Source organism: Calypte anna, chromosome 2 (assembly GCF_003957555.1).
Source record: "Calypte anna isolate BGI_N300 chromosome 2, bCalAnn1_v1.p, whole genome shotgun sequence".
NCBI lineage: Eukaryota > Metazoa > Chordata > Aves > Apodiformes > Trochilidae > Calypte > Calypte anna.
The window spans coordinates 2658070-2680083 of NC_044245.1; the positions used below are offsets into that span (position 1 = coordinate 2658070).

A 22014-nucleotide genomic window follows, 5' to 3' on the forward strand; every position below is an offset into this window, starting at 1 on the left:
TTAATCCTTCTTGAAGAAGGGCTCTGAAAACATTTAGGTTGAAGTATCCGTGAGATTAAGATGTTTATCCATCTTGTATTTTTGAGTATTTGTGATTTCAGCGTCTCCAGGCTGCAAAAGCTCAGGAGGACCAAGGGTCAAGAGAGAAAGGGAAGGTGGCAGGCAAAGGGAAAGGGTAGCAACACTAACAAACCCTTTATGTGTTTGCTAGAAACCTGTCAGCAGCCTGCAAATCAAATGTTAAAAAGTAACACAAAATTAGGAGAGATTTTTTTTTTCCCCAGATGGAAATACCTCATGCAGCTGAGTTGACAGATCTCTTGGGCACAAAGAGAACTGAGACCAAACGTGAGAGGTGCTCCTTGCTAAGACTTTCCAGGTGTTTATAACTGCCTTCAGTGCCATGAACCCCTTAAGGTCACCCCAAGCTATCAAAAGCTCAAAATGCTGCCTCAACAGAAATGCTAAGGAGGTCAATCAGCTCCTTCTGGGGCTGCAGACACTGTGCTAGTGACTGCACAAGGAGGGAAAGGTTTTTTCCTTCTCTATCTCCAAACTGGGAGTTTGGCACCAGCATCCCCATGGGGAAACCTCAGGGAGAACTCAAGTTCCTGGAGGATGATGGTGGCCTTTTCCAAATGCAGCTTGCACATGGGAACAGAGGTCTCCAAAGCATGTGTTCAAAGGACCATGTAGCAGAGAAAAGAGTGCTTTGTGAGCCCCAAGTGAAGAAAAGCTTAGGTAACACAACAGAAGGGAGGACGAAGACACAGCAGGAAGAAAAGAGTGTTCCTCGCAACACAGATGGAGTGATGGGGACAGGGTTTAATGTCAAGATGACAAATAAAAGCCTTTCCAACTCAGTCTGCCAACTTCATCCTAGAATAAGTATCATTTGCAAAATGCCTGTAACACAGCTTGCAAACTCCAGGCATCTTTTGGTCACAGATATCACTTTGTTCCACCCCAGCAAAGCCACATGGAGGTACAACTGGGAGTCATGCCCTTGAGTAGGATGCTGCATGGCAGGAGCTGCAGGAGGGCCAGGGACAAGTTATCTGCTGCTTCTGTGAAGTTTCTGGGCTCAAAAGCATTTGTGGCTCATTTAAGATGTTTTGGGGAACTGGTCCTGGGCATGGATGAACCCTGGCAGTTATGTTCCTACATTTTACAGGTGCGTGGAGTAAAGGGACAAAGGAGAATGGTCTTAAGCCAAAAGAGGGGAGATTTAGATGAGATATTAGGAAGAAATTCTTTGCTGTGAGGATGGTGAGACCCTGGCACAGTTTTCCCAGAGAAACTGTGGCTGCTCCATCCCTGGAATTATTCAAGGCCAGGTTGGATGGGGCTTGGAGCAACCTGGTCTAAAGTGGAAGGTGTCCACGCCCATGGCATTGGGCTGGAACTGGGTGATCTTTAAGGTCCCTTCCAATCCAAACCAGTTTGGGATTCTGTCTGGTCACATCAAATGGGCAGGTTGATCAGTGGAGGGAGAGAATTTCAGGACACCATGGAACACCCTCCAGGCAAGTCTCTAACAGCTTCCCTAAAATAATCCTCATTGGTTTCACACCAAAGGCCCCAGAGCTTGTGAGGCAGGTTTAATTTTAGAGCACACTCATCGGATTTGCTTACATAATTTTCTTGATTTGGAAGGCTTTTTACTTTCCTTAGTGAGAAAATCTGCCCAAATTTACCACGTTAAGCAGGAGGCTGCTTGCCCATAAGAATCTCAAAATACATTGGCTGTGATTTTTTCCTTTTAAAATGTGCATATCACAATTGGGGCAATATGGAATTAGAGCAGATTTAAGAAGTGAGGTGGGAAAGAAACCATTAAAAAGGACAAATCCTTACCAAATTCTACTGGCATCTAAGTGCAATGGCCCACAGGGTGTCCAGAGACTGCTGAAAACGGGGCAGCAAGAGATCAAGAAACAGTTCCAGTCTGAACCCATTAAGCAGGATGTATCCAAATCCTACAACAGGGATCTTTACTGATCTTAAGAGTTTTCAGTGCTTTTAAGAGAGCACCAACTGTCTGGTAAAGGTGCATTTAAAAATATGAAAGGAGGTGTTGGCTTCACCTTCTAAATGGACCAGATCTTGGCCAGCAAAGAAATTTTGGTTTTTTGTATCATTTAAGCCAGGCCTCATAGACAGGACTTGGTAGCACCCTGGATACTCCAGGGTTTAGTTCAGATTTAGTTCTCCAGATTTAGTTCTCTTGAGCTTCTCCACCTAATCCTTCTCTTACTCATCACTTGATTACAGCAAGAATTCAGCCTCCAAAGTTTGTACCCAGCAACCTGACATCCCAAAACCCATAAACCCCTTACATCCATAACTTGCTGGGCCCATTACACCCAATTTTGACTCTGTTTATTTCATTTTTAGGTGGCAATTGGGCATCTTCTACAGCAGGTACTTTCCAACCCTATGAAGAAGTTGGAAGAGTAGAAAGAAAGGGTTCATTTCCACAGCCTAGAAACAAAGCAAGGAAACCCTGAAGACCCCACGGGTGCCACATATCAGCATCCAGATTCACAGGACACAGAACTCAGCTCTGGTATTGCCAAATTTCTTCTTCACCTACTGCAAACTCCTTTTAAGGGTCAGCTGCTCCTTTACCATTCTGCCCAACCATCAATAGAAGAAGTCCCATCTCAAGCAGAATCATTTCATTTGGATACAAAATACAGCTCTGTGCAGATCTTGTATTTAGGTTTCACTCCTGATTACTAACCAGAGTAGCCCTGGAACTTGCTACCACCTTGAGAATCACCAAGGAAAGGAAAGCCACACCATGGGTTGCTCTTTGAAGTGGGAATTGATAGTTACAGACTCCATCTAATACCAGCTGCTTTCAGTCACTGAAGTCTGAGGTCTCTTGGGCACAAGCTTTGAGTAAAGGTGACACCCCCAACAGAGGTAGGAGATCAATTAGCACAATTTTCCCCTGTGCTCAGCTCTGGTGAGGCCACAGCTTGAGTCCTGTGTCCAGTTCTGGGCCCCTCAGCTCAGGAAGGAGATTGAGGTGCTGGAGCAGGTCCAGAGAAGAGCAAGGAGGCTGTGAAGGGATCCAGCACAAGTCCTGTGAGGAGGGGATGGGGGAGTTGGGGGTGTTCAGGCTGGAGAAGAGGAGGCTCAGGGGAGACCTCATCACTCTCTACAACTCCCTGAAAGGAGGTTGGAGCCAGGGGGGGGTTGGGCTCTTTTCCCAGGCAGCTCTCAGCAAGAAAAGAGGGCAGGGTCTCAAGTTGTGCCAGGGGAGGTTTAGGTTGGAGATTAGGAAGAATTTCTTTCTGGAGAGGGTGATCAGGCATTGGAATGGGCTGCCCAGGGAAGTAGTGGATTCTCCGTGTCTGGAGATATTTCAAAAGAGCCTGGATGTGGCACTGAGTGCCATGGGCTGGGAACTGCAGTGGGAGTGGATCAAGGGTTGGACTTGATGGTCTCTGAGGTCCCTTCCAACCCAGCCAGTTCTGTGATTCTATGATTCTGATTTTAAGAATAACCTCATTTCCACCTTGCTGCACAGAGAGATGGCAATTCCTCAGGGAGCTGGCCTCTTTTCCATGGGGGTACCTCTTCTCCCAACACCTGCAACCCTATTTGTTGTCTTCTGCTAAAAGCCTGCTTTATACAAGCACAGCAAAGAGCTATCCTTCAAAAAGCTTCCAGGCTTTTCCAGGCATCCCTAGGAGAGAAGGTTTTGCAGATGGCAGAGTTTGGCAGGATGACTAAAGCATCTCTTCATAGATCATGGAGTTGAAAGACAGCATCACACCCAAGTGAAATGTTGCACCTGGGTGAAACATCTCCCTGCAGAAACACCTTGGTGTTTTCTCAGCAGTTTTCTACAGGTTGGCTGCTTGCACAAAAGGTGATGTGTCCTCAGCTGGCTTATTCCTTTTGAGGACTGCCCAGAACCATAGAAAATCTTCAGAGATGCTGGAGGTGACATTAATGGCCTTGTGTCTTAAAGAAGGAAACACCAACACCTCATGATGCTAAACTCAGGACTTGCCACCAAAACTGAGCCAAGACATCTTTCTCCCTAAGGTAATTAAAACCCAAGGATATAATAAGTTTATAGAACTGTTTTGGTGTTTGTTGGTGTTTTTTTTCCCCCCCCACCACTTTCAGAGCACTGTTTGAGTATTCCTTCTTGAGGGTATTTTTTAGGGCAAGAAAAAGATGAAAAAACTTCCCAGAACCTGGCCACTGATTTACATTACCACTCCAGGAAACTTAGCCACAGAAACCAAATATAATGCATGACTACATCAGCAAATAGCCATGTTGATGCTGTTTGTGCCCACCTCATGCCCAAGCCTGAAGAACAACATGGTGATGTTCTTCAGCCATGCACAAGCTGCTACAAAGAGGGAAGGGGGAGTCCTTCAGTGGTAAGAAAATAAAATTAAATTGGTTTCTGGTTAAGGCAGAGAGATTTCCATCATCTATTAGAGGAAAAGCTAGGAACTGAAGCATGGATGAAAGCAGCCAGGCTCACTGAAGAGCATCAAACACCTGAAAGGTTGGTGTGGGAAAGGCTCTGCCAGTGAATCCTCAGCCACTTGCAAATAGTTTATAATCCAGCCATGACACTTTGCTGTGTCCTCCCATTCCTGCTCCCCAAACCAAAACCCAACAGAGCAGAACATCTCCAAACACCTGGCTAAGAAAGGAACCTCTGGGAGCTTTGGCCATGACTCTTCTCCACCATCCCTGTTTCCATAAGCAAGCTGCAGGCTTTCCAAAGCAGCACAGTGGGGCCTTTGAGGGGTTTCAGAGCTGCAGAATGGCAGCACAGAGAAGTCTCACAGCAGCATCCCCATCCCACTTGAGTGCAACTCCTGTTCCCTTCTCCTCAGCCCGTGGGACACCAGGGGGACCTTTCACAGGAGCCATGAAAAACTTAAGAAACTGAAAGTTTGTTTCTCAACCCTAAAAAAAAAAAAAAAAAAAAAAGCTCACAGAGCTGCCAGCTCCTCCTGTGACCACCCAAACTGCTCACCTACTTCTTAACTGATGCTAAACTAAATAAAGAAGCTGGAATATCATAAGCAGGGGGAGAGGCAAGGAGAGAAGTTACACAGGGCTATTAGCAAAATAAACCTTTGCTCTGGCAGGCTGAAGAAGCAGTACCAAGAGCAATGTTGGCACTCACTGGGTTTAACCCTTCCTTTCCTCAGCCATCCTTTCCTCAACCCTTCCATCCTCAGCTCTGGGAAAGATGGCAAATAGCCACCTCCTGCCCAGCCTGCTGGCAACCACTCAGCTGGGATTAGATTTGGGCCCAGAGAAGCAAAACAGGGATCTTATTTAAAGCCCAATGGGTCAGGATGGTATTAAATTGGTTGATGGACCACAGGCAAGATGATGGAGGGCCTCATCTGCAGAGGGAGGCAGTGTTACCTCCTCTCTTCCTCAGAAAGCAGAGCCAAAATGTTTCAGGTCTGTATGAAGAGAAAAGTTAAGATGTGATAATTTCCCTTCTCTGCTCCAACACATGAAGATTCCAGGGAGACCTTAGAGCATCTTCCAGTCCCTGAAGGGGCTATAGGAAAGCTGAGGAGGGACTTTGGACAAGGGCAGATGGTTTCAAATTTAAGGAGTGGAAATTGAGAGGAGATCTTGGTAAGAAATTCTTTTTTGTGAGGGTGTTGAGACACTGGAACAGTTTTCCCAGAGAAGCTGTGGCTGCCCCATCCCTGGACATGTTCATTGCCAGGTTGGATGGGGTTTGGAGCAACCTGGGCTGGTGGGAGGTGTCCCTGCCCATGGAAGGGGGTTGGAACCAGGTGGTCTTTAAGGTCCCTTCCAACCCAAACCAGTCCATGATTCCATGATCTTCATTCCCCTCTTCTCCCCAGCACATTCATCCTCTGATACTTAAAGCACAGAAGAAAAAAATCCTTCCTGCCCAAGTCTCCTTGTCCAGTGCACAGAGATGCAGGGACTATTTTTTACTTCAGTTTCAGGGAAACAGAAGCCAATCTCTTTCACAACCACAGCTCATCTTCAGCTGCAGAGTTAAATCACTGAGCTACAAGGATGAGGAGTTCTCCCATTTTATCCAGGGAATTAAGGACAGCAGAGAAAAACTGGTGTGTGTGAGTCCTGCAGTTTTTTAAGTGAAAACACAAAGAGCTTGCCTTGAAGAACTGAAAAAGCAAGATGGGGAAGAGAGAAAAAAGAAGGAAAGCAAGGAAAGGAAGAAGAGGGGAGAGAGGGGAGAGAGGGGAGAGAGGGGAGAGAGGGGAGAGAGGGGAGAGAGGGGAGAGAGGGGAGAGAGGGGAGAGAGGGGAGAGAGGGGAGAGAGGGGAGAGAGGGGAGAGAGGGGAGAGAGGGGAGAGAGGGGAGAGAGGGGAGAGGGGAGAGAGGGAGAGAGGGGAGAGAGGGGAGAGAGCGGAGAGAGGGGAGAGAGAGGGGAGAGAGGGGAGAGAGGGAGAGAGGGGAGAGAGGGAGAGAGGGGAGAGAGGGGAGAGAGGGGAGAGAGGGGGAGAGAGGGAGAGAGGGGAGAGAGGGAGAGAGGAAGAAGGGAAGAGAGGGAAGAGAGGGAAGAGAGGGAAGAGAGGGAAGGAGGGAAGAGAGGGAAGAGAGGGAAGAGAGGAAGAGAGGGAAGAGAGGGAAGAGAGGAGAGAGAGAGGGAAGAGAGGGAAGAGAGGGAAGAGAGGGAAGAGAGGGAAAAGAGAGGGAAGAGAGGGAAGAGAGGGAAGAGAGGGAAGAGAGGGAAGAGAGGGAAGAGAGGGAAGAGAGGGAAGAGAGGGAAGAGAGGGAAGAGAGGGAAGAGAGGGAAGAGAGGGAAGAGAGGGAAGAGAGGGAAAAGAGAGGAGAGAGGGAAAAGAGAGGGAAGAGAGAGAGAGAGAGAAAAGAGAGAGAAAAGAGAGAGAAAAGAGAGAGAAAAGAGAGAGAAAAGAGAGAGAAAAGAGAGAGAAAAGAGAGAGAAAAGAGAGAGAAAAAGAGAGAGAAAAGAGAGAGAGAAAAGAGAGAGAAAAGAGAGAGAGAAAGAGAGAGAAAAGAGAGAGAAAAGAGAGAAAAGAGAGAGAAAAGAGAGAGAAAGAGAGAGAAAAGAGAGAGAAAAGAGAGAGAAAAGAGAGAGAAAAGAGAGAGAAAAGAGAGAGAAAAGAGAGAGAAAAGAGAGAGAAAAGAGAGAGAAAAGAGAGAAGAGAGAAAAGAGAGAGAAAAGAAGGAAAAGAAGGAAAAGAAGGAAAATAACAAACCTCTAAAACACCTTAACCGGGCAAATTTAAGCACTAAATCAGATGTAGGAACTCTTCACAAGATGATGTGATCAGGGGTGTTTGCAGCTTTCTATCTGAGGAGCTCCCTTTATAAGTCATCTGTAATGGGACACTTCAGCCTTGCTAACTGGCATGAGTTGAGCCCAGGAATGCAAAGTAGGGTGGTCAAACCACATCAGTTTTGCAGGAGTGCCTCCACACCAGGCTCCCAAAGCACCCTTAATTCAGTTTAGCCTGATCTGCATTGAAATCAAGTCCCTTAAAGCAAATTAAGGATCTTTAATCCCCAAGGAGAGTGTTTCCACCAGTTAAGAGTAATTGAACTAATCCACTTTAAAAGTCAGTCCAGCTTAGTTGTGCTAAGTGGCTGTGCAGATGAGGCCTGGGAGCAGAGGGACTGTCTCTAGCATGCAATAATCTCATCAATCTGCCCTGGGAGGACAGCTACAGCAGAGCTGTTTTGCTATCCAGAGGCTGGGAGTGGTCCAAGACACTCAAATAAGAACACTAATAGAAATGTCTACTTGTGCTTGACAGGTGCCATCTGGTTGCAAGCAAAGGCATTTTCCATCTGTAATTTTTCTCTACGTGCCACATAGGCTGGGGATGGCCAAGGGAGAAGCTGTTATTATGGGCAGCTCAGGCACCAGGTTGCTGCTCCAAAAAAAATGTGCTGGCAGCATCTCTCCTTCGAGCTCATAACCCCTCAGTGAAATATGGAAATCCAGGTTTGCAGGTCTCCATTCCCTCTGTCCCAGAGATGTCTGGAGATAGGGGACTGGAGGAACCATCTCCACCATACTGGGGATGGGTGGTCTCCCCCCAGTTTGTTCTCCTACACTCTTCCTCAAGCTCCCAGGGTATTGCTCAGCTCTCTCACTGGTTTCCACCCCAGCATTTCAACTGGTTCAAGCCAAACCACTTCCCCTCACACACACATTCCCTGAAAAAACAGGGCACGAAGGGGCAAGAGAAATCAGAGAGAAGGCTCACACCCCCCTCAAACTCCATCCTGCCCCACTTTCTCCTGCAAGGTCCCCCCCTTCCCAGAGCAGGCAGCAGCAGGCTCCACATGGATTTTGCCTTTCTAGGAAAGCACTGAGCCCCTCTGATCCAAGCCAGTTCTTCCCCAGCTAAGAATAATCCCCCCAGCTGCTGTTTGATTTACACATTACCATGGATGCACCATGTATTTCTTTTTTTTTTTTTTTTTTTTTTTTTAAATCTGGTAGATACCCAGGGGTAGAGGGAAGAAGTCTGAGGGTGTTCATTCTACTTAATGTTTCCTCTGTGGTTTGGGCCATCTTGCCTTACAGGTATGTTTATTCCACTACTTTAGCAAAGCAGCAGACTTTTTAATGGAACTGTTGATATTTTTCCTGGCTGATCCTCCTGGAGAGGTGTACAAATGAAGTTCATTTCCCAGCTCCCAGCCTGAAGCTCCTCTTCTCTTGGGACCAGAGGGAATTGAAGGTTTCCATTGCACTGGTCAAGTTTCTTCCCTTCTCCAGCCTTCAGGTTTTAAGAGACACAAACAGAGGTGCTCAGGCAGCTGACAGGAGCAATGTGTGGCTGGGGCTTTTCTGCAAGGGCAGCAGCTGTGCTTGAAAATCTGAAAATCCAGCTGGGAATCTCCCAGCAAGGCTCTGGAATAGGAGAATGGGGGCAACACTGCACCCCTGAAATAAAACCTCAGCTCCAAGGCTTGTTCTGCAGTTAGAACTTCCAGGGTTTCCCACTTACTGGCATTGCAGAGATCACTGAAGCATCAGTAAATCCACCATAAATTTATCTTTGAACCTCTTATTGCTGCAACAGGAGCAGTAACTCCAAACCAGAGGGTTCTGCTTTATTAAGCACCTGGAGAAGACACTTTTGGGTATAATCCTTGGTTCAAAAGCCCTTTTTAGTCCTGAGAAGAGCCAAGGGATGTACACCATGTCCAAGGCAGCTTCAAACCTGTCCTCCTCCTCAGAACCCCCCTGATGTTCATGGATGTGCCCAAAGCCATGCAGATATCCAACAATCTGCTGCCCTCACCCCCATGGAGCAATCAAGTCTAAAGACTTGATCCAGATGGATCAGTCATCAGCTCTAGAGCCACTTCAAAAAAAAAAAATTAAAATAAAAAAAGACACTAAAAAGGGTGCTCCTAAGACCTCAGGTAACAGGGTAAACATCCCCATGGAAGCAGAGAAAAGCATCTCTCTGGACAATGTTGCTGCTCTGTCCAACAGCAAGAGAAGCAGAGCATCTCTGAGAGCATCTCAGCAGCCTCATACACCAGAGTAAGGAGGAGGAGGAGATGGGGTCACCCATCATCCATCTCCCCACCACGAGGCACCCTCTTGAATCATCTTCACCTGGCCCCAGCCACATCCCCCAACCCAGAAGACATGGGGGAAAAAAACATGGCCAGGGGCACCACGTAGCAGGGACATCAAGCCTGGTGCAGTCCCAAACTCTGAGTCAGAACAGACCAAGCCTTCGAGCTCACCTCTCCCCTCCCAGCTCTCAGCTTTTCCATGAGCTTTGCAGCAGTGCCCCAGGGGATGCAGTGTCCAGGGAGGATGCTCTCCAGTCAGCAAGGAAGTGTTTGGGACATGGCCCACAGGGAATCCCAGGCCCTGCACTGGGAAAGAGTGGGACCACAAGGTCCCTGAGACAAAGTGCCATTAGTTCTAAGACATCTCCAACTGAGTTTCTTCATGGTTGATGATCCCTTCACATACTCAGGAGGCAAAAGTCTGGTCCCAGCCCCTTCTAATGTTGTTTCTCTGCACCTTGCAGAGCCAGATCTCTGCCCACAGACATTTTCATCAGCTACAAAAAAAAAAAAAAATCAGCATGGAGATCCTGGCTCATTACACAAGGACTGCTCAAAGTCTTGTTTAAGTCCAGCTCCCACTCTCCTAAGAGGAGCTCTTCAGCCTCACTCCTCTCTTCAAACTCATGCTAAGCCTCTGGATTTCCACAGTCAACATGGGACAAGCCAGAAGATAGAAATAGTCACCAGGGATGCAACACAACCTTGCTAATGAGCCAAAGGAAGTGTTGGATCTTTGGTTAGACCCTGGAACTCGGCTCAAGTGGCTGCTTCACCTCTGGCCTCTCAGATCAACTTGCTAACCACAGACTGGGAAATAACTCCCTGCCCAGCAGGAGATTTATCTTTGGCAGGGGCTGAAAACATCCCTACACCCACCCCCTCTCACCTTTGATTACAGAGAGGGCCCCAAGATGGAGAAAAAGCTATGCTAGAAATTTGCCAGGTATTTCAAGAGCTCACCTTACACTAGGAGAGGATTAGGGCTGGAAAAGGATTTTGTTAAGATTAAGGAAAACAAGTCAGTTCTTTTAAATAAAGTATCAGTTCTGGGGAACTGTCCCCAGAGGGGTTAGGGCTCCAGGATAAGGTTTCTTGCCAGGGGAGATGCTCAGAGCTGTAGCAGGGGCAGAGCAAGTTGAACTTGGTGTCCCTGACCTGGGCAAGCTCCACTGAAGCCATCCATTACTCTTGGGAGAAGTCCCTGTATCCAAACACCAATGGAGCTGATCCAGAAGGATTTGCACATGTTGGATCCTCACCTGAAATGCCACCACACTCAATTATCTTCAAGGTACCCAGTCCCATCAGCTGTCCTGGCTTCCTGGGGGAATATCCCACCCTGAACTTGGCTCCCAGACACTGGGATGTCATCACTCATTCATCCACATCAAAACTTCCAGCAGAGCAAAAAAATCAAAGCTGCTTCTATACAAATTGGTTCTTCCAAGGCTAAAAATGGTCTTCCAAGGCTAAACTCAAGTGGAAACACATTTTAGTGGGAGATATCCCTGCCCATTCAGGAAGGCTGGAAGTAGATGATCTTTGAGGTCTCCTCCAACTCAAACCATTCCAGAATTCCAGGGTTTTCTCTTCTTGCCTGAGTATTTTGCAATGTGGGCTTTCACCCACACTGCTCAATGCCTTGGAAGAGGCTCTGAACCCAGAGAGAGGACTGGGTTTCCATGGGAATCAAAGATTTGGGGTATAGAAACCACCTGGCAGACCTTCTGCCCTAACCTCCAGGCAGGGGGAAGAACTGGAGTGCTAAGGCCAAGCAGTAGAGATCCCCACCAAAACCCAAACCCTACCAGCACTCAGAGGTCTTCACACTGATTCCATGGGAGGCATTGCATGGGTCACCAGGATAAAACAAAGCCCCTATAAAAGCTCAGCTTCATACACAGCCAAGGGGCACTATAGGGACATGGTTTAGTGGTGGGCTTGGCAGTGTGCTAGGTTAGAAGTCAGATTTGATGATCCCAAAAGTCTTTTCCTACCAGGATTATTCTACCAGAAGGTTGAACACTTCACCTTGGTGACTTCAAAGTGTTTACTAGCATGAATACTAAAAGATGGAGCTGAAAAACCCCACAAGAGGCCCTCTGCAGCATGCAGAACCAGCTTCCCCTACAATCTTTGGTTGCAATCTCTAACAGAAGTGAAGTTATGCCCCCCAGGGCTGCCTGGCTTTGTTTTGTTGCAATCCCAAGCATGAGATCATCAAAAAAGAATTAATGAACCCACAGATAAGACATTACAATGAGGATACTTAAGAGGGCTGAGCTCACCACAGCAGTCAATGCACCCAGCTCAGCAGGGGTTCACCCAACAAGATCCACACTGGGAAAGAGGGGTTGGAAAGCTGCCCAGCAGAAAGGAACTTGGGGCTGTTGGTCAACAGAAGCTGAATCTGAGCCAATGTACACCCAGGTGGCCAAAAAGGCCACCAGCATCCTGGCTTGTGGTAGCTCTGGTGTGGCCAGCAGGAGCAGGGCAGGGATTGTCCCCTTGTGCTGGGTATTGGTGAGGCTACACCTGAAATCCTGTGTTTTGTTTTGGACCCCTCAGGACAAGGACATTGAGGGGCTGGAGAGTGTCCAGAGAAGGGAATGGAGCTGGGGAAGGGTCTGGAGCAGAAATCAGGAGCAGCTGAGGGAGCTGGGGGTGTTGATCCTGGAGCAGAGGAGGCTGAGGGGAGACCTTCTGGCTCTCTGCAACCCCCTGAGAGGAGGCTGGAGCCAGGGGGGGGTTTGGTCTCTCTCTGCTCCCAAGGAACAAGGGATGGGACAAGAGGAACCATCCCCAAGTTGTGCCAGGGGAGGTTTAGGAACAATTTCTCCCTGGAAAGGGTTCTCAGGGCCTGGCCCAGGCTGCCCAGAGCAGGGCTGGAGTCCCCATCATCCCTGGAGGAATTTCTCTGTAGATGTGGTGCTGAGGGACATGGGGCAGTGGTGGCTTTGGCAGCTCTGGGTGAAGAGTTGGACTCCATGACCTGAAAGCTTTTTTCCAACCAATATAATTCTTTGATTCTAATTTCCTGAGGACCTGGGCAGAGCCATTCACTTTCTTTTAACCAATCACTTGGAGAAGCCTACAGAGATCCCAGCAACCAAGGCATGAGAGCAAGCTGCCAGTTTACAGATACCAGAACCCAGCAGATGTGACACCAGCACTCAGTGACCCTGCAGCCCCTCCTGTCAAGCCCATGGAGGGGTCGATGGGCACCAGCGAGAACCAGTCAGGAGACTCCCCCAGACAGGGCTGGGGAAGCTGTCACATCCAGCTGATTGATGGACAGCAGGGAATATAAATAAGGCACTTTGTGGGGGTGAGATTTAAAGGGTAATAAGTGGCCTTTAAGGTATTCTGGAAGACAGGGGTGAGCCTAGCCCAGAAGGTGGCTCAGCTGGCAGTTCAGAGCTCCCATGATCTTGGGAAGAAGTCAAGGAGTGCTTAAGATTCAGAGGTAGGAAACCCAGTGCCAAGCCATGGGCTCTGGGCATCAAAAGTTGTTCAGCCTGGAGTACAGATGGGCCCCAAGGAAACCTTAGATCACCTTCCAGTCCCTAAAGGGGCTACAGGAAAGCTGGAGAGGAATGCTGGACAAAGGCCTGAAGTGATGAGACAAGGAGCAATGGTTTCAAACTGGAAAAGGAGAGATTTAGGTGATATCTTAGGAAGAAATTCTTTGCTGTGAGGGTGCTGAGCCCCTGGTCCATGTTGCCCAGAGAAGCTGTGGCTGCCCCATCCCTGGAAAGTGTTCCAGGTCAGGTTGGATGGGGCTTGGAACAACCTGGGCTGGTGGGAGGTGTCCCTGTGTTAGGTGGGTTGGAACCAGATGATCTTTAAGGTCTCTATCATTTCCCCTTCCCCCCAAACCAATCCTTCAATGACTGAATTAACAAAACACTCCCCACACCTTAGAGAAGAATGATTTAGGGTCACAAGCAGACTGAAAGACCACATAGCACATATGGGAACTGCCTGATCCTTCTGAAATAGTTTGTTGGGGTTTTTTTGCAACAGCTAAAAGGGGAGAAAAAAGAAAAGATTTTTTTTTTTCTATCAGCCAGAGCAAATCCTGTAACTGCTGTGTTTATCCATGTAGTCAAAATACTCCCTGTTCCACTTAGCACAGTGCAAACACACATTACAATAAAATGTAAAGTTTACTGAGCTGATAAACTTCATAAGTGTGTTTTATGACAGTATCTCAAGAGATAAGACTCATTAGCACTTAGAGCCACGATCTGAGGCAACCTTAAAAAGCACAGTTAAAAAAAAAAAAAAAAAAGGAGAAAGAGGAAAAATTTGAGCTTAGACATCCAAAAAAAAAAAAAAGTCAACTCCTAAAGAGTTAACCCTTTCCAGCCAGCATCATAATCATTTCTAGCTCCTACCCAACTTGACCTTAGCTGGCTCTGGGTTCACAAAGTTGAGGAAAGATGATCCAAAAGTTGAGGAAAGCCAAACCATGTGCTGGTCCAGGAGCAGTGGAAGCAAGAAACCTTCTGCTTGAGAGCTGCTCAGACTGAGAAACCAGTTGCATGACCATGCTACAAACCACCAGGGAGCTTTTTCTTTGGGCTGCTTCATCCTGGAGAAGAGCCAGAAGCTCAGCACTCAGTTTGCAGCCTGGGAAGCCAGCTGAGACTTCTTGGATTGCTCCAACACAGCCCCAGGGAAGCACTGGGAACCTGGCAGGTTGGTACCTGGATCATCAGGGAACTTGTGGTGAAGAAATTTGTGTCTAGCACAGGGTTCAGTCTGAGCTAAGCAAGTGTCACCCCACCCAAGGGTGCTTTCAGTTGCATGGTTATACACAGAGAAGTCCTTCACATGCAGCAGATCATGAATTATTTTTTTTTTTTTCATGTATTGAGCTTTCTCCTCGCAAGTGCTTCAGACAGCAAACACTGGGATGAGTTTTCCCATTTGTACACAAGCCCTGAAGGTGCCACGGTGCTCCATGAAACTGGAGTAAAAGGATCTCCATCAGGCTTCTGGCAGCAGAAGTCCTTACACCTCTGGTGGCCTCACACCATGTTCAAGAGAGTTTCATCTACAGGGATATTCCAGGGTAAACATCTCAGTCTCCAAGAAAACCCCATCCCAACCAAGTGCTTCTTAGAAAGCAGCTGTGCACAGGGATGAAAGAGATGGGGAAGGCAAAGCAGAGGCTCCACCTGTTCTGAAATGAACTTTCTAGGTCTCACCACCTCTGTGAATCCCTGCATCAGAAACTGCCTCATGCAGTGGGAACCTCAAAAATGTACCTTCAGTACCTCCTCTGCTAGCCAGAATCCTCCATGAATTCAGATGGCATAATTCAGTATCTTCTGGCTTGGCTTCTCCACCAAAAAAACCTCAAGGAGCCTTTAAATATCAACATTTCACTAAGGAAACCACCAAGAATTAAACCCCTGTCAGCACCTCCCTAGATGAAGGGAACTGAAGGGAGCATCCCCAGGACAGAAGCATCTTCTCCAGGAGGCAACACCACCAAAAGGCTGCAAGCACAGCAAATGAAGCAGGGAGCAAGAAAATGAATAAAGCAGCAAAGACTGACAAAACCCAGGCTTGTCAGAAAGATTTAAACTCAGGAGCATCACACCAGCTCCTCTGTGAAGTCTTCCAGACCTTCCACTTAACTCTCCCCCTTCCCAATCCCACAATTTAATTCAATTACCTGCCCCTGAATCAGCCTCAAGGGGATTCTCATTACCCTGCCATAAAGCACAAGGCCTTTAATTATTAAACACTCAGGAGCTTGCTTTTTTTTTCTGTTAGGGTTGTGGGGCTGGACTCCCTTTTATTGTTGTTAGCAGCTTCCAGAAAGCAAGTTAATGATTGACCCAGCATTTCACCAGGAAACCAGAGTCCTGGAGATTCCTGCTCTCCAGTTCTGCATCATCAGTCACACTAAAAAAAAAAAATAAAAATTAATCACTGGCCTCCTCCTGCTTTGCCAAGGATCACTTAAAATTCTCCTAGTGGGGCATCTTCTCCCCTAAGGAATCATCTGAAGCTCTGGTGACCCTTTTGAACCAAACCTGCAGGATTTGGTGAGCATTTGATGCAACCACTGTGCCCATTATCAAGTTGAGTTCAGAGAGAGATGGCTCCAATGTCTTCCCAGCTGAGGGAAACTGAGGCACAAGGTAGTGATCCTCAAAGTCCCAAGCAATCCAGTACAATGAGTCCAAGACAAACAAATCCAGGTCTGAATAAAATTCTGCTCCATTCTCTGAGCACACAGCAGATGGAAGAAGCTTCCAGGCACCTCCCAACCTAACTGAGGACAAATTTGAGTCCCTAGAAATGATGGTGGCCTGGTGACCCCTTAGCTGCATCCACACTATTATTTTAATTTTTTTTTTTCCCAGATGCTCCTGGCTTTTTCACCACCCTTAGGGTGCTTCCTCAATTCCAGTGCCACCTTCCAGTACCAACAAAGCAAATGCTTCTTCAAGGCATGGGGTTCCACAGGCAAGGAGGTTAAACACTGCTTTCTATTGACCCAGAGAGGCCAACTTAGGGGAGAGAAGCCAGTCAGGACTCAGACACAGTCTCTACATGACAACTCACCCCACCCAGCTCAAAAGGAACAGGGCAAAGAAAAAAAAAACAAAAAAACCCAAATAACAAAATAAATAAATAAATTTTAAAAGCCAGGCACACCCTTTCTATTCTCAGGAAAACCAGGACATCCATCACATTAAAACCAGCACCACCACCTAGAAGCAGCAAACCACCACAGGGTGGGATGGCAAAGCCACCACCCAGCCCCAGGAGCTCCCAGCCTGTGTGCCACATTCCTCCCTCACCACCCCAGCCCAGGTTTTGTTTTGTTGGGGTTTTTTTTCTATTTTTTTAATTATTTTTTTTTTTTTTTAGAGGCAGGGGGGGAGGTTTGCAGTGAGAACCAGCTGCTCCATCTCACACACCATGCCAGGGCCAACCATCCCTGTCTGGAAAGCCAACACACTGTGGCCTGGCTGTGCAACAGCTTCCTGAGGAGTTCACACACCTTCAGCTGGAGCTGCAGCCCTACACCACCATCAAGTGACAGGTAGGGAAATTCTTGAGATGCAAGAGCCATCAAATGCATCCCACAGGTTGGGGAAAAAAACAAAACCAAACACAAACCCAAAAAAAGAAACCCCAAAAAGCAAAGCCTGCCAGCACCACCAAGCTGCTTCTTCTTGGAGGTGACATTCAAGGTGATGGCACAGTTTAGAAATCCATCCCAGCTCACAGCTCACCCCATCAGGGTAGCCACAACTCCTGAAGATCCCTTCCAGTCCAGCATTTAGCAGAATCACACTGGGAATTACAGGGTGCACAATATTTCACTGTATTTGCACTTAAAGCAGAGCTGAGTACCTGTTCTGCACCTTCCAATGGGAAGAAAAAACCCATTTATTGCACTTCCCACATAAAAAAAAAAAAAATAAAAAACCCATCATGCAGCAAGGAACCTGCTCTCAGCAGAGATGTGTTGGTAAATTAGGGCAAGCTATGCTTCCCCTCCCTCCCTCTCCCCCCCAGAAGCATTTCAGGGTTCCTGTTGCCTGCGTGCAGCCCAGGGATCAGTTACATTTATGAAGAACATTGCAATCTGTCAATACAAACACTATGTAAGCATGAGCCACTTGGAACATTACTACTGTCTTGACAAGTGTTTGCAGAGGGAGCAGAGCTGTTGGGTTCCTGGAGGAAAGCTGAGCAAGCTTCAACCTGCAGAAAACCAACCCACTTCTTTCCAGCAAGAAGAAGAAAGGGGGGGAAAAATTAAATAAATAAAATAAAAGGAAGGGGTGCAGCAAAACTGAGTCAGACTATAAATCAGAACACCCAGAAATAAATAGATGGAGGGGGGGGGTTGATTTATGGGCTGGACAGGTTGCAACCACAGGCAGCTCAGGAAAGCACCAAGCTCCTATGGGGTGCTTTTTGCTTTCACTCTAGCACCAGGGCACAGCAGGACTGAAGTTAATCACCCCAGCATGGCTAATCTTGTCATCTGCCACTTCCAAAGCCCAGAAGCACAAGTCCCAACACAATTCCCAGATGCTGCTATGGCATTTCCACACACACACCCCCTTCCCCCAAATCACACTGGAGAGAGGAAAAGGAGGGAGGGGAGGCACCCACACCCAAAGCTTGTAAGGCATAAGAAAAGCAGAGAAGTGAAATGCAATGCTTTCTAAGGGATCCCAGCAGTCTGGGGCTGGCTGCTCCAAACTAAACCCCCCCCCCCAGCCAGTTGTAATACAAGGGGGAAAATTCCTTTTCAGCCAGCCCAGCTGCAGAGGCTGGAACATAAAAGCAGGCTGACAAAATTTTAGGGCAGGCAGTGCATTGCAACAAGCCTGTCTCAGCTGACTTTTATCTCGAGGCAATGCTTCCCCCTCTGGTGTAAACTCAGCCACTAACAGGCTCCCAGCTGTATTCCTACCCTAAAACACACCTTGGAGCACTGAGCATCCTGAGCTGTGGCTAAACAAACCATCAGGTCCTGCTCAGATCTCCCTTAGGGCATCAAGCAGTCTCCTATCAGACAAGGCTTAGGAGCTGGGGCATCACCACAACCCTGAAGCTGGCTTTTTTCAGCTGCTTTCCAGTAATTCAGGTTTCCAACCCCCCTCTGAACAGGTGCCTCTGAGGACTCTGCTCGCAGCTGCCCATCAGCATCACTCCAGGTTCTGCCTTGGATGGAGAGCAGCTTCAGGTCAGGCTGGTACCTGCTTCTCTCCTGCACCAGGGAGAAGCTCAGCATCACCCAGAGAGGAGCATCAAGGCTGCCAGTGTAACCCTAGGCAAGGGATAAACCTGTCCCTCCCTTTGCTCAGGACAGTGAACTGTTCCCTGCAGCACATGTCCTCAATCAGGAAGCTTGGGGATGGAGCAAATGCCCCATCTGCACCAACATTTTCTCATCCATACACCAACCTCTCCTAGAAGGCTTTTTTGTTGTTGTTGGCTGCTTGTGCCAACTTCTAAGACACCAGAGCCAGACACAGAGAAGCAGCAGCCTCCAAGCCTTGGCTTTCCCACCCCAGCATCACTCCCCCTCCACACTCCCACTCTTTAGCTGCCCTCCTGGGGCAGACACAGAGACATAACTCCATGCTGACACAATCTTGTTATCCTGTAACCATGCCCAATTTCTGTCCCCCCCCCCCATGCACTAATTCCCCGCCGGGCCACACATTTGGAGACACGGAATTCTTTCCCTGAAATAAGACAGTGGGGATGGGGTGGAAGGGATCATCCACAGCTGTCCCTCTCCTCCAGCAGACTGGAGAATGGAGCAGCTCCAGGCGTGACATCTGTTTAACACGGCTGCCTCCTGCCCTCTGCACCCTCCCAACTCCTCCAAAGGGGACCAAGAAGGTCCAGCAGGCCACCAAAAAGGTGTCCTGGTGGCTCTGGTGATGGCTGGGAATGGATGGCCCTTTCCCCTTGCCTAAAAAAAGGGGTTGCATTAACTCAGCCTGCTTTGTTTCAAGCTCAGGGGGACGCATCCAGGTTTTTAGGACAGATTTCTAGCAGAATACAGATGTGATTCCACATCTGGAGCAGTTCCTCCTTTCCAGGCATGGCAAAGAGGGCTCTTACCAGACTTCACAGGGCACTTGAAGAGGCACCAAGTGCTTTGCTGGTGCCCGATCAAGATTTCTTTCTTTTCCCACTCCACGGCAGCAAGGAGGGCTCAGCTCTTCCACACACACTTTAGATCCCATCACTAGGGATTAGCAAGGACCCTGGACTGACCATCCCCCCCCCTGTGCCCCCCTGCACCTCAGCAAGTGCAATCTCTGCTTTAGGCTGCTTGGAAGAACAAAGAGGAGATTAGCAGCAGATGCTGCTCCTTTGCTGTGGCTCTAAACCAGGGGGCAGGATGCTTTCCATAAGGAAACTCACCCACTGCAGCAGCCCCAGAGGGGTTGGAGTGGCACATCTGGCCGGGGGCACATCTGGCAGCATCTCTTCTCCTTGCCAGTCTCATATCAGAAAGAGCAGCCATGCCAAGACAGAGGGAATAAGAACCCAAAGTGGTCAGGACAGACCCAGCAGCACATTTCTCTTGGCTCAATCCGCTCAAACCCAAATTAAAATCGACACCAAGCTCACGAGGGCAACAGAGAAATCCCAGAAGGAAGCAACTGGAAGGAGGTACCTGCTGCCCTACAGCAGACACCAGCACCACACAGATTAACAGGAAAGTTACAGCCAAGCTCCTTCCAAGCCCTGTCAGTCCCTGAGGCCCAGTACAACTGCAGAGTGTTGGTGGTCTTCAGCAAACCCACAAGCTACGGGCTGGGTACAGTGTTCTGCTGCAGGAAAAAAGGGTTGGGGGTTTTTTCTGTTGTTTTTTTTTTTTTTTTCCTAAAAACCTGCACACCCAGGACAAGCTGTTTCCTCAGAAAAGCAGCCCCAGCAGCAGGAAGCTGAACGGTTCTCGAGTTGGAAACAGAAGATGTAAGTAGCACTGTTCGGCAAACTTTGCCAGACCACAAGCAATGGACAAGCCTCAACACCAGGATTTGTTTTACTGGAAAGAGGGAATGGGGGGGGGGGGGTGGAGGGCGGGGGGAAAAAAAACCTCAGGTCTGCTAAAACATTCTCCAGGGCTGGTCCAGTGGCTCCTACCAGCGGTCGTAACGCAACATCCCGAAAAGAAGCAAAGAACCAGCACTCCTGAGTAAACTTAACACCCAAAACCTCTCCATCAGGTGTTCGCATCCCCAGTCCTCAACCGACCCAATTGCGAGAAAATTCTTTTAAAAAATTATAATTAAAAAAAAGAAAGAAAAGCGAGAAGACGGGAGGCAGCTACATTAAAACCCCAAAAATTCAAAGGGGGGGTGAGGATGGGGGCCGCATGGATGGAAAGCCAAGCAGACCCTTTGCTGGGGGGGCTGGAGCCCTTCAATGAGGCTGGCGAGGGGTATTAAGGAGGGGGGTGAGGGGGGTTGCTGCAGCTTAGATCCCTTTTCCCAAGGAATAAAGAGGGGGAAAGGGGATAAGGGGGTCCCGAGGGGTCCGGATCCACCTGCGCGGCGGGTCCGGGCCGGTAGCGCTCCCTGCCGGCAGCGCCCTGCACCGCGCACAGGTGAGCGCAGGGAGATGCGGAGCCTCCGCGCCTCTTCCGCACCTCTCCGCGCTCACCTTCTGTCGCGAAGAAGTTTTTCGCCAGCTCAGGTGGGTGACAAAAAAAAAAAAAAAAAAATCAGCAACAAAGCAGCCGGGGTGATGCCGGGACCGGCTTGCCAGCACCTGATGCTGAAGTTATGCGCTTAAATTAGGGAAAATTAAAAAAAAAAAAAAAAAAAAGGGAGTAAAAAGTGGTTTTTGGGGGATATCTCATGAGGATGAGCGGTTGCAATAAGCACCTGGAGCCCAACTCCCTAACCAACCCACTACTGGTCCCCTCCGTCGCTGATCAGCCGGTCTGGGACAGGCAGAACGGGACTTTCCTTCTCCCCCAGCCCCAAGCAAGAAACCCCCCTAAAGATCCCGGCGACAAGATGAGGGTCAGCGTGCTCCGAGCAGGGGGACAGGGGTGAGCCAGACTCTTGTGCCAGGCAGGGAAAGAGCTGTCAGCCCCCGCAGGACGGATGCCGGCACGCAGGCAGCGAAAAAGGGTTGTTTTTTTTTGCGGGCATCATCTCGGGGCGGGTTGTGGCAAAGAAAACGAACTCGGACATAGAGAGATACCAACAAAAAAAACAAAAAATTATAAAATTTAAAAAAAAAGGAAAAAAACAGGTTACAAGGTGGAACTGTGGCCACCTACCCGAAGTAGGCGGCGGAGGGCCGCGGTGTGCAGGCGAGCAGCCCTAGGAGCGCGCAGGAGGAGAGCCATCCCAGCAGGACGTGTCCATCCAGCATCTTGCAGCGGCGCCGGCGCTGCTCATCTCGTTCCCCCGCCGCGCCCGCTACGGCCCCGCCGCCCGCTCCGGGCTTCTTATAGCGCGGCCGGAGGCGAGAACCCAGCCGGGACCGGGGCGGGGCTGGAGAGGAGGAGGGAAGGGGGGGGTAAGGAGAACGGGGCGGGTACGAGAGAGGGGAGGGAAAATGTGGGGTACGCCTCCAAGAGGCGGGAGTTGAGGAGGGAGGGAGGGGGAGGGAAAAGAAGGGAGGAGGGAGAGGGAAAAGGGACGGGACGGGGTGTAAGGGAGGAGGTACCGGCAGGGGGGTGTCGGGGATAGGTGTGCAAAGGGTGGGTGTGCAAGGGGCGGGTGTGACAGGGATGGGGAGAAGTGCGAGGGTTGTGTGTGCAAAGGCAGGGCAGGAGTGCAAGGAGTGGGTGTGATGGGGATGGGCAGAAGTGCAAGGAGTGAGTGTGATGGGAATGAGCAGAAGTGCAAGGATTGAGTGTGCAAGGGCAGGGCAGTAGTGCAAGCATTGGTGTGCCAGGGA

The 22014-nt window shown here is 48.9% G+C and overlaps 1 protein-coding gene across 1 annotated transcript in view; it reads right to left on the reverse strand.

Annotated features, from left to right (window-relative positions):
• Positions 1-21517, reverse strand: part of WNT9A (Wnt family member 9A) — a 58452-nt gene extending 36935 nt beyond the window's left edge. Inside the window, exon 1 of the mRNA XM_030445438.1 lies at positions 21389-21517. Coding sequence (XP_030301298.1) covers positions 21389-21483 — 95 coding nt within the window. The 5' untranslated portion in view covers positions 21484-21517. The remainder of the gene's footprint in view (positions 1-21388) is intronic.
• Positions 21518-22014: the final 497 nt, after the last annotated feature.